This window comes from Serinus canaria, chromosome 14 (assembly GCF_022539315.1).
Source record: "Serinus canaria isolate serCan28SL12 chromosome 14, serCan2020, whole genome shotgun sequence".
In the NCBI taxonomy this organism is placed as follows: domain Eukaryota; kingdom Metazoa; phylum Chordata; class Aves; order Passeriformes; family Fringillidae; genus Serinus; species Serinus canaria.
Window position 1 is genome coordinate 9,006,615 of NC_066328.1, and position 12,914 is coordinate 9,019,528.

Consider the following 12,914-nt stretch of genomic DNA (forward strand, 5'->3'; position numbering starts at 1 on the left):
TGGGCTGGGGACCCATGTGAAGCACTCACATTTACAGAGCTTTCAATTTCAAGTTTAATACAGGTGTCAGATGTTCCACAAGAAACCTTTAATAACTGGTAATAGTCTGCTCGTTCTGGTATGGTTCATTTCAGGTTTAAAACATTTAGGAAATGAACACCTGTGTGGATTGTTAAAACACAGAGATTAGACTATTGCCACTGTGTAATTACTCTGTGTAATAAAGAGAAATAAAAAGCAAACAATAAGGCAAATTAATTTAAAGTCTAGTGAGGATTTGTGTTCCTTGTAGAATGAAATTACTCGAACAATAATGCACTGTGTAAAGAATGATATTCAAGTCTAGTTGCTACATAAAGGTAATAGTCAAAATATTTGTTGGAAAAAATCTGCTGGTGAATAGGAAATCTGTTTTTGCTGGAGAACAACGTATAGGCTTAAATCTTGATCTGATTATGGAACAGTCACCATGGCAGCTATTTTAAGATCACAGGTATTTCATCACAGTGGAATGCTGGCACTGAGCTTTACACAGTTTGTGCTAGTTTCTTTTCTCTATAAATTTGAACTGAGTTTCTTTTGATCTGTATAAGTGTAAATAAATCAGAGACAGGCTCAAAGCATAAATGCAGAACAAGGATATCTTCAATGCAATTAAATTTTAATATCACTATTCGTTCTTTTTACCTGGTTTCAGCTTTCCATCATTAGCTGCAGAGCTGTTTTCAACAAGGCTTTTTATCTGAAGATATGGCCCACCCTGTACCATTGTGAGGGCTAATCCTTGTTCATCCATCCCAATCTCTGCCATCAAAGCTGCAATCTGGGTGTGCTGAGAGAAGTCTTCCAGTGCTGTCAACAGCCTTTTGAAAAGTGAGAGGAAAACATTACTAGCTGAAAGTGTGAGATCATTCTTCAATAAAAGGTTTAAGGAGACATTACAGAAGGTGCTGTCCCCTTTCTTAAGTATCCAAACAGTTAAGCCTCTCATCCTTAGTTACTTCCTTAGACTGGCATTGTGTGCTGAGTTGCTGCCAAAACACTACATGAACTTATTTTCTGCAAATAAATACACCGAAAGTAGTTTTTACTTAGAAACTTATTTCGTAGAAGGTCACACATTTTGCCAAGAGAAGGTGCAACAGTGCTGTTACTTTAGTATTCATTACTAACGGCAATATGTTCAGGGAAGGTAGGGAACAGGACACAAAATAACAGAACAGAGGAGTTTCCAGCTACTAAAGACTTCAAGAAAATACAGCATGCCTATAGCAAATGGATTTTCCAAATCCCTATTTCTTCCATGCACCAATTTTTTCTGGTTTAGAGGGAATAATTTCAGCTATTTTTCATCAAAAGCCTTACAATTTTCTCCACCCTTAAGAAAATTTGTCAAGTATAGGCGATTTCTATGGGAGTTAAGTACAGGGCTTGTCCTCCAAATAACAAATCCTACTGATTGCTGTTGAACACTTTAAGATTACTGATATCTCCATTTTGTTTGTACAGTCTGCCATCTATGTAAAATACATAAAAATAAACAGCACAGGCAATCGCCCACTTGGCTTCCTGGTATGTTCCATATAGACCAGCTGTGCTGCTCTGGAAAACCCAGGTGGGTGTTCACTGTTGGAAGGAAAAAAATGGAAACTATTAGATATTTTCCAAGTACCTGTAGATGTGGGGGCTGTTTGGTTCATTTACTTCAACATTCCCGTACCAGAATGACAGTATTGAAGGCACAGAGCTATTGTGGCCAAACCGGGCTGGTTTCCCACATTTGGTGCATTGTTCATTTTCTGGCTAGAGATTCTCACAGTTCTGTGTAGCTGAATCCATTGAAAAGCATGCCATCAAAAATGGATGTATTTGGGTGAGATTTCCAGTCACAATTAATTAGATTTCCTTCCAAAGACAGGACACAGACAAAACGTAGCGTAGCGCTTCTGAGGGGCTCCACAGCCGCCAAACCTGAGTTCTTCCACGTCCTTCCCTATTCTCATCAGTGCTACAGAAGCAGAATTTCAGAATTTTTCTGGAATTTCAGCTCATGCCCAGCCTTGCAAAGGAATAAAGAACAGGGACTCGAGAAACAGCATTTTTTTGTGATGAACACAGACCTGTGACCGTTCCCCAGCCCTTAGTGGGGAGGCCAAGAGGCCCATTCTCGGTTCCAAAACACATCTGGGGATCGTGGTGCATAAGGGTCGGGAAAGACCAGGCGGAAGGGTAAGTGTTGGGGCTCCCCGGGTCCGAGGCCGGCGAGGACCAGGGACGGCGGCCCCGCCCTGGGGCACCGCCCGCCCCACCCTCGCCAAGTGCCCCGCCCAGGCCACACCCGCCCGCCGTGCTTGGCCCCGCCCCACGCGTTCCGCGCCTTCTGGCCAGCTCCGCCCTTTGCCCCGCCCACCGGTTCAAACCACACCCATCATACGCAAGCCACGCCTTTCTCCCACCAGTCTGTCCCGCCCATCAGAGGCAGGCCCCGCCCCTGCCCCATGCCGCCCAGGGAAAGCCGCCGCGGCCTCGGAGTTGACCCGCCCCGCCAGGCCCCGCCCCCGCGGGAAGCCCCGCCCCACCCGGGGCGCGCGCCGGGGACCGCGGGTTCCCCTTCCGGAGCGGCCACCGCCCCCCCGCCCGCCGGGTTCGCTTCCGGCGCCGTCCGGGGTCCGTTCCTGCCGCCGCCGCCGAGCGCGGCGCGGGGCCCATGGAGCCGCGGCCGTGAGGCGCCCCCGGCCCGGGCCCGCTGCGGGAGCCGGGCGGAGGCCGGAGCCGGGTGCCGCCGGAGCCGGAGGAGATGGACAAACTGACCATCATCTCAGGATGCCTCTTCCTGGCTGCCGACATCTTCGCCATCGCCAGCCTGGCGAACCCGGACTGGATCAACACCGGCGAGTCCGCGGGTGAGGGCGGCCGGCGGCGGGACCCGCCGGCAGCGTGCGGCAGGTGGCTGGGAGAGGGCTCCGGCAGCGCCCGGGGGGCTCGGGGGCGGGCGGGGCGCGGGGCCCGGGCGGTGCTGGGGCTGCCGTGAGGGGCCGAAGGGAGGCCAGCCCGGGGGGCTGCCGGCCGCGGGGCCGAAGAGCGGCTGGGCCGGGTCCCGGGGGCTCCCGGGGCTGCTCCCCCGGGGCTGCGGCGAGTGAAGCGGCCGGGGGGAGCTGGTGGGACCCCAGCCCCGGCGGTGCCTCCCGGCCGCCTCGGCAGAGCCCGGTGTCCCGAGGGGTCCTGCAGTGCCCCCCAGCCCGCTCTCACTCCGGGAAGCTGAGGGCCAGGGCAGCATCCCTGCCTGCGCCTCCCAGGTGCCGTCACCTTGGACAGGGAATTGAGATCTCTACTTTGCGGCAGGTTTGGAGTCTCTCGTACTACACTGACGTTCCCTTTGTTTCAGGGAAGTTCTTGCCTCCCTGCATCTTTTTTTTCCCCCAGAATATTTCCTGCATGCTGATTTTTATCAGCTTTTAAGCCGAGATCCCATGTGGTTTTTATTTTAGAGTGTGGCATTGTTTACTTTAAAAGAACAAGGATTTGGGCATCTTTCTTTTTACTAATGATATAATTGTCTATGAACAATTTATTTCAGTCCGTTGATAAAGACCTGCATGTTCTGGTCAGTGGAGCAGGGAGAGAGAACAGGAGGAGGGCAGCTCTTTGATCTCAAGTCCCAGAGGAACCCAAAGCTCCCTGCCAGGAAAGGAAGCCATCCTTACTGCAAACAGATTAAACTAACTTAACCACTTTGACCGGTCACAGGAGCTTAGGGAACAGCGTGAAGCTGTGTCAGGGAGGTTTAGGCTGGGTATCAGAAGGTGATCAGGCACTGACCTGGCTCCCCAGGGCAGTCAGTGGTCACGGTGTTACCCCTCTGTGTGTTCAAGAAGGGTTTGGTCAATGCTCTCAGGCACATGGTGTGATTTTTGGGGCTGTCCTGTGCAGAACTAGGACTTGGACTTGATGATCCCTCTAGGTCCCTTTCAGCTCAGGAGATCTGTGACTGTTCCTAAATATAATTTCCAAGCACACCACAGGTTGGTACAGAGAAAACTGGTCTGGCTGTAAAGACTTTTGTCAAAAATTCTTGCAGAGGGCTGAAAAATTTTCTTCATCTGGCTTGCAGCTTCCATGCATTCGAACAGTTGAACTGATTCAAGTTGTGTCCTATTTCCTTTATTCTAATGAAGCAGAGTATTAAAAACTATTTGGGATTGGTGACTGTACTCTGACCAGACTGTACTTATGGCTTATTTGATTTGCTTTTAATTACTTAGTCTAGAACCTAGACTTTCCTACATGGTTCAGAGGAAAGAACAAGTCCCTTAGCAAAGTGCAGCCTTCAGGGAACTCCCTGGGTGACTTCACCATTCCTCCTGTAGCTAATTGTGATGATTTTCCTGCCTATGGCTAGATAAAATAGCTGCTTCTTTCCTCTTATAATTCCACCTAACAGCAGTGCTGCAGTAATGAACCCTTCTTCAGGGGCTTAAAGTCAAATAAAATAGTATTAATTTCAAATATTGAAATATGTCTTTCTGAAATCCTGCCTCATGTTAGCAGATTTTCTGCAATGTGTAAGTTGTTGGATTCTCTCTGCATGTATAGAAAGGAGATAACAAAAACTATTCTGAAAAAAGCGCTCATGGATGAAACAATCCTTTGGGAACTAAGCACAGTCTATAACATTGTTTTGTAAAGAAGTATGTTTTCTATCCTTTTGTGATACAGAAATTGCGTCCTAAAATATTTTAAGCAGCAATCATTATTTCTTTACTTAGTGGATGATTACTTAAGAGTCATCTGCCATTTCTGAGGTACAACTAGCAGTTTTAATTAGGCTGGCAAACATGAAATCTGCATTTTTCTGAGGGACTTCAGCAGTCAAAGAATGTTTTGACAGACCTAAGCCTTTTTTTTTCTTTGCTCTATTTTGAAGCCAAACAAATTGTTGTCTTGATAAAACCATAAAGGGAGAGCTAGCTACCATCCTTAATGACTCTTCTAGATTTTTATTGACATAGGATTCAATGCAGTATTATAAGAGTTGTGCTTAAAAGCAACACAAATGTGTATTTCTGGTGCTTAGACCTTCTGAAATGAGCCATTTGCCCAAACTGTAAATAAAGGAAGTGTGGAGATGCCCATTGAACCAAGGACTTCCTGTAGTATTGAATTATGAGGTGAATGCTTTTACGAGTGCCATTCATTACCCAGAGCTGCTGGGGAGAGATATGGCACAGGAGGGCACAGCCCTGATGGTGAAACCTGTCCCAGCTGCTGGTGACATTCAGGGACTCTCAGCAGACTACTGTGCTTGGAGCACATCCAAGGCATCCAGCTTCCATATGTGCCACTAAGAAGCAGGGTTTTTTTGGAGCATCCTGCACTCAGCTGGTGAAAGGAACTATTTGGTAAAAGAAAATATTTCTTTGCTTTATCTCTGTGTTCTTACGTTCATCTCCTGTGGGAATTATTCTAGATTCTGCTTCTACAAGTCAGCCTGGTAGAGGAAGGGGAGTAAGAGTGTTTCTCTGCTTGGCTGCTGTCCTGGGGTTCTGAAAGACAGTGTGGAACAGCCTGGTCTCCTCAATGCTGCAGCTGTTTGAGGATGGCAGAGAGCAGAGGTCTTGGCAAACCTGGGAAGGCAGCACTGCATTGGCTCATTCAGAGCTGTTTACAGCCACTAAGGTTGGGAACCTGGGCTTATGTTTCAGGAAAAAAAAATCTGATTTGAATGCTAAATAATATGTACCTCTTACCCCAGAGATAGTGATGAGTTTCAGCTAAATTGGATAGCAAAATAAATCACTGGCTTTATTGCTTCTCTGAAAAATTGAGATAGTTTTCAATTTTTTTAAATCAATATAGAAGGGCTGATTAGTCTCCTAAATCTTACTCTTAAAGATAAGTTTTATAGTCATTTGAAAAATGTTGGCTATAGAAATTTCTCCCCAGCAATTATCAGCAAAGGATTGCAACTGAGATTATGGAAGGTCTCAGATGCTTATCTGTCCTTAGGCCAGAAGAACTACACCTTTGTGAACATGGGTCCAAGTCTCTGTTGGGCACTTTTTCTTTATGTAGTTTTGTAAGAATTGTTCATTAACTTGGTTTCAGATATTTCATACATCTTTAAGATGGTAAAGGAAAGATGAAAATTAACTGGATTTTTCTTAGAGTTCTCTGTGAGGTTTTGTTATTCGTGCTGTGCAAGTACAGAACACTGATTACTCCAATCTGGAAGCCAGTGGCTGCTCAGTACTCTTGCACTGACTGCCTTTTCTTATCAAACTGACACTCTGTGTGAGAAATAAGGACAGGGTTGGCTTTAATTTCAGCCAATGCCCAAAGTGCCAGTGATTTCAGTAGGAAGGAATTTTGCTCCTGTATCTTTACACTTCTGCAAAGAACTTTATAAGCTGATAGTTTTGTCTCCATATGTTCCTTTTTTTGTGTGGAAGGGTCTTTAATGATTTTGATATTTTGTTTTTAGGGGGAGGAAGAGGGATAGCAGCAGCTCTAGCTTCAGCTTTCAACTCTTTTATAGGAAAAATGGTATGAATAGTATACACAGTTGAAATTAGAGATGTTAAAAGCTGTGCATGTGGGGGGGTTGACAATTTGAAATGCTTTTATGGGGTTTAGGATAGGTCAAGTAATTTAAGGGAATAATTTAATCAAGTAAAATCTCCCTTCAGAAAGCTAAGCTATCAGCTTGTTTATGTGGCTTAGTCATCCCTTCCTATGTAGCATGATTGTTCATTTGATTCCAATTTACAGAACAACGTGTACCCTTTTTGTAGTAGGCATTAAGTTAACATGGATGTCAGGATTTAGGGTCGCTTAACTGATGGGTAACTCCTAAAGCAAGGATACATCACATCCTCCTGTGCTGATCCATAGGTCACCAGGAAGCACACAGTAGAATGTTATGGCCCAGGCACTCAGCACATGCCCAACATGTTTGTGTTCAGCAGAGCTTCCAATTTCATCTTGAATCTATGACAAAAGTATCAAGGTCACTTGTGTTAGAAATTATACTTTTCATTTAAACTGCCTTCTGTATCTTGCTGTGCAGTAACAGAGTGATAATGAATTGTAAATCTAGAATATAACATTTGTTTAAAAATTGTCTGTTTACCAGGGCTGCCTTCCTATGTATCTTCTAAAGTGTTATGTGTAGTTCTTGGGGTTTGCATACTCAGTTACTTTTTTATTTGTGAAGGATGATTTCAGATGCAGTGGTCTTACAGAAGAGCAGGCTCTGTGCAGCAGGCCATTCCTTCTGAGGCAGTTAACTCCCTGCTCCTGTGGAATAAGTTGTCTAGTACTTGGTGGAAAATTACTGATGTTCAGTGTTATTCCTCTGCATGTCATAGCTCTTCTTGAGGAATTTTGTTTCACAGGTCCAGCAGGAACTGTAGCTTTGTTGGGATCAGCTTAATGAACTATCACAGGTAGTATCACCAAGCAGTGATTCCTGGCTCCTGCTGAGCTTGAGACCACTGAAATATTTTTCTCTAATTGGAGCACTGACTATACATGGCATAAACCCAGGACCACATGAAGGTGCTCAAATGAGACAGTACTTTTAAATAGAATAAACCAGATAAAGTAAATAAAGTATCCACAACTTAAAGAGCGTGTAAACTTGAGTTCCAGCTGGCATTATTGTTCTAAATGAAGTTGCCTGCTCAAAAAGTAGTGATATGTAAAAGTCAACATGACATATTACCAGTGACTTCTGCCCATTAGAGCCTGTTCTGAGAGACTGTTCATGTACAATGCTCCCCTGAGGACAAGTCCTGGCATAGAGCAGCCATTGTGCTGTCCTCTGAAGGAGATGGTGTTGTTTCTGTGATATGTGGATAGTTGGCTTTTCAAAAACTGTCTGTAAAAGGGTTTTGGTGATCATTTGTTAAGCACCTTGCAATATACTCAAAAACCACAGTATGCATCTCCCAGCTCTTCTCAGTAGAAAGTGATGGGACATGATAGGAAGCAATTCTACAAAATTACTTTTTCTTAATGTTTTTTGTGCTATCATGTAGTGACTGTGACAGGAGAAGTTATTTGCCCTTTCATGAACCTGTTTGGATTGCATGCTGAGAATACAAATAAAAGGAGGATGATACAGAGAATGAAGATTTATGTACCATCAGGTCCTAGAGGTGAGTGCTGAAAAGCAATCTCCCAAGCCATCTGAACATCAGGGTGTTAAAATTAGATTGTAGGACATAATTTTCAGGAAAACACATTTCTTTGATGAATGCTCCCAGGTGTGTGAGGAAGGAGGGAAAGGTGGTGGTGGGTTGTGATGTCTTGCTGATCCCCACAGTGAGGGATGAGGACTTCCTGCTCCTAAGATGCAGGCCCTGCCAGCAGCACTTGCATTTCAGAGAATTTGCCAATGTTTTAAAAATAACAATACCAAACCCAAACAAGAACAAGATTCTGAACCCCATTTAATCTGAATACTCTAATAACAGTGGCCTGTTAATGGGTCTGCCTGGACTGGGAGGGTCAGTGCCATCTTTAAAAAGAACATTTCCATTCCACTTTGTGTCTGTAGATGTCTTTCAAGTGGATGTAAAAATGTGACAAAGCAGAGTGTTTGAATTGTGCTTGGGTTCTGTAATCGACCAGGCCTTAAGGCACAAGAAAAATCAATAGAAAGGCATTGTTGTAATGGATTAATTTTGTGCTTACTCAACCACTCAGCATTTAAACATATGGAACTACTTTATGTGTAGGAAGAATCTCATGAAACAGAGCTGTGTCAGCCTGGTTATTTGAGCCTGCCAGAGAAGACATGAGAGAGCCAATTGTTTTTGTCCATGGAGGAACTGATGTTTTACATCTGCTTTTTAACAAATACAAACTCATGCTGCTCCTGTTAGGTGCATGTTTTGTTTTCTCTTTAGTTTGCCTTTCACCAAATCCTGTTGAATTCCTCATTCTCTAATTAGAGTTAGGTAAGAACCACCTGATTAGAGAGTACAGATCTGGGAGCCAGTAACCTTCAAATCCAGCATCTGCCATGGCTGACTTTGGATTTTGGCAAATTATTGTGGTAGTACCCCAATTTCTTCCTCTATAAAACAGAGATGGTATCTTTATCACAGTAACTTCTGTTAACATTAGCAGCAGAGCTTTAATTTCATTTTGTTTTTCACTAACAGTAGGTGCTTTGGATAAGGTATTTGAGTTTCAGATATTTGGAATAACCTTTTTTATTTTCCTATCAACAATGTACAGAGTTCCTACAGAACTAAATTCCATTCAGTATGTGCAGATACAGATTTGTTTTTTGTCCATCCTGTGCTTTGCTCAAGAAGTGCGTAACTGTAAAGCTGCTTTATACACTGATGGTTTGTCTGTGGGAAAGGTGCCTTGTTGAAACTTCACCTTTGTGGCTTCAGGAAGTAACCTGCCTTTCCTCTGATTTTTAATCAACCTGATTGGAGGTGTGTGTATTACATTTGTTGCCACAAACTTACACCAAAATCAACACACGAGTAACTTAAATGTATGAGTCTTAAAAGAAGGATTCAATACTGTGTACTGCAAAACAAAGATGTAAAATGGTCTGAAATAATACAAAAAAAAATCCTGTTAATGGCTGGGGCTTAACAAAAACATTTCTATTGTTAAGTTTCCAGCCAGCACTTACATGTGAGCAGCATTATGTAAACTCCATTTGTACTTTTGCCAAAACAAAGAAGATCAGTAGGTCAAACTTTTAAGCTTGACCTACTTTTTTTTTCATAGGTACTTCACAACAGCTCAACTTTTCCCCATTTATTTTCATGCTGTGCAGTGTGTAGGATTTTCATCTTAGGCAGGAATTCTTCACCTCATTCTTGAATCCTTTTCCAGCAGTGCTTGAGACCTTTGTATTTCAGAAGAATGTAACTGGAGTGACTCATGGATGAGGAAGTATATTGAACTTCACGGAGAATAAATGCTGCTATCTATTTTAGAAACAGATACAAAATTATGTTTGTCGTATGGTGGAACAAATACAATATGGAGGCTGTTTTATTCTTCTACAAAGTTATTTGGGAAAACTATAAAATTATTTCAGATTTTTAGATCATACAATTTTAAATTTAAAAATAATTTTCCTACTACCTAGTTGTAAGTTATTATTGTAATTCACAGTGCCTACAAATTTAGTAGTTGACAGTTTTTTATCAGTAAGGGCTATATGCAGGAAAAAAAAGTTCTTTGATTATTTTGCAGCTATCCCCTTATATATGCTCCAGCTGCTTTGTTCAATTTCACTTTTCTTCCCCAAGCCTCTGACTGATGGAGATATACACAGATCTGAAAAACTGGAGATATGGCCAAGAAGAGGATCTGGGCAGGGTACGTGTCTGTTTTAAGGAGAAGGGAAACAAACCAGACTGGCAAAGCACTCCTGTTGGCCTGATTCTGTAGGGATCTACATGGAATCAATGGTCATAGGTTATATCCCTTCTCAGTGTGAAACTTTTGGGCTCTTCCTGTGATATAACTTTATTTCCTGTCTGATGTATTGTCTTGCATACATATTTTAAATTTTGTAAGTAGAGTTGATGACAGGAGTTTGGGCTCTTGGGTACCCTAGGGGTCTGATTATGATGGTTTGTCTATGGGATGGGCCAATCCAGTAGGAAGTACTTGCTGCTAAGAGTTTGAGGTTCAAAATTCACAGAGTGTGTGTAGAGCCTGGTTCCTGTCTTTGAGCAAAACATACTCAGTCTGTTACATCTGGGTCCTTGGGCTGATCTAAAATGCTCCCTTGTGAGGACAGCAAAAGCCTCCCAGTGATTCACTGCAGTGTTCCAAGCCAGCACAGCCCAGTGCAGTAGGCAACAGTTGGCTGCTACCCAAAACCTCGTGGTAGCTGCAGTTCTATGCCATAAATTACAAAGCACTTTGGGATCATTAAGGATGACAGTCCCTCGAGGTGTAGTGATTAATACCCCACTTGGATGTTTAAATACTTGTCCAGTTGAAGACAGTTCACTTTTGGCCTTGAACTTACTTGGTGGTGAGCAATTCTTTGTGCCATTGTTTGCACACTCCATTAAAAGGGTTGAGCTGTCTCTGAGCTTGGTGCATCCAAGAATTTAATAATCAAATGGCAGTGTTCATAGACTGTAGAGACAGGTAGGTTATTTCTGTAGTGCTCGTCATGGAGCCAGCTTCGCAGTTTGTATTCTTGCAGTTCTTATTCCTTGGCTTTCCTTTCTTTCACCCAGGTTGTTCTGAAGGGGTTTCCACTTCTCTTGCTGTGACTCCTTTCTGCTATTGGCAGCAACACAATTTAGTTGTAGTCTAAGGAATAGGTGTGGGGTCAGACATATGATCATTCAGTGTACCTCAGAACTGCTTTGCTGTGAACACTTCAGAAGGGCTGCTTTGAACCTAGATCCTTGGTACTTTTCTCAAATTGATGGCATATATACTAAGTTCTGCAGTAAAATCTTTGTATACAAGGAAATGAGAGGGATCCTGGCTTTGTTGATAAGCAGGGCAAATGTACAGGTAAGGGGGAATGGTTTTGTCTGTGACTTCATCAGTGTGAGTTTCATGTATCAAACATTAACAGCCTTTAATTGTAATGTCTTTATTCCAAAGTAAAGTGAAGAAAATTCATAAAGGGTTGTCATGAGCTTCATGCTTCCAGAAGAATGACTTCTGTGTAGTGGGTGACTTGTTTGACTTGAAAATGTGCTTTGATATATTTGATCTTCTCTATACAAAAGAGAAATACTCTACATTGAGCAGTAAGAGATTTTTTTTCTCAATCATAGACAGTAATCCAACAGTATTCCCATGGTCAGTGGAAGTGTCAGCTCCAGAACTGCAACAGTGGAACAATCTGATTTCCTTTCTTGTAGAGGAGAAAAGGCACTGCTGCTTCCTCTGTGCCTGTTGATATGAGGAGCATTGTAGGCGTTTCACGCTGTGGGGGAAGAGAAGTCACAAGGGTGAAGAAAGAACTTTTTTATTTTCCTTAGGTTGAATTGCATTCTGAAATGAATTGTGCACCTAAATCTGTGCGTTAATGATGTGCTCTCCATCCTAGAAACTCGTGGGAAGGAGCATGTTTCACTTTGTTTTTTAAACCCACACTTAATTCAATTTAAAAACTATGCAACAAGATTGTACAGGAAAGCTGAAGAGATGGAAAGGCCAGGAATTTCTAATGTGGTCCCATAAATTCTTTCAGTGGAATATTGCTGGGTCACTCACCAATTTCAAGAAGCATTCTGAAGTTTAATACATAAAAAATGGTGAAATAAAGAGAGTAAAGGCCTTTCAAAACGTCAATATGACAACTGTATAAACCTCTGTTAACAGTACATTCTTTGGAGCACTATATAACATTTGGGTGCTTTTCAAGAACAATCCTACTTGTTGTTTCAATAAAATGGTATTTTACTTCAGTGAAGTGCAAATTTAACTGTTCAGGAATGGTCTGTCTTCTCTTATACTAGTAAAAAAAAAATACAAGAGAAACTCTCCAGACTCTAACAGTCTATTTTTGTAGATGCCAATTTGTGATAAGGGAGAAAGTGTTATCACCACACAGGCAGCACCTGTTAATTGCCTAAATAATTCAGGCTTAAATTATGCAGGCTTCTAAAACAAGGACTTGCCCTAGCAAAAGCAATAGGAAAATGTGTATTTCAGGATAAATCTTGAATATGCTTCCTGCATTCCTATTGTTCTTTGTTTTTAATATTTTTGTTGTGATGGGAACAGCAAGTAAATGCCTAAATTTGAGATTTATTACTGCAGAAGGAGGTTGGAGTTAGGTTTGGTTTCTTTTCCAGTTTGCCTTTTGTATTTGTGAAGGCTTAAAATGTTAATTACCCTGGAAACTGTGTGCCAGCAGTCCTGAAGGACAACTTGGATGTAGTTAAGTTATA

At 42.7% G+C, this 12,914-nt stretch overlaps 1 protein-coding gene across 4 annotated transcripts in view; it reads left to right on the forward strand.

The window, feature by feature from the left end:
* Positions 1–2,645: 2,645 nt before the first annotated feature.
* The window catches only part of MOSMO (modulator of smoothened), a 31,073-nt gene continuing 20,804 nt past the window's right edge, over positions 2,646–12,914 (forward strand). For 2 of the 4 annotated variants that reach the window (XM_050980169.1, XM_050980172.1), the window contains exons 1-2: positions 2,646–2,903; positions 8,040–8,159. In XM_050980169.1, the coding sequence (XP_050836126.1) occupies positions 2,798–2,903; positions 8,040–8,159 (226 nt within the window). In that variant the 5' untranslated portion in view covers positions 2,646–2,797. Of the gene's footprint in view, positions 2,904–8,039; positions 8,160–10,289; positions 10,360–12,914 lie in introns of all 4 variants that reach the window. The other 2 variants (XM_050980171.1, XM_050980170.1) reach the window with 2 other exon arrangements.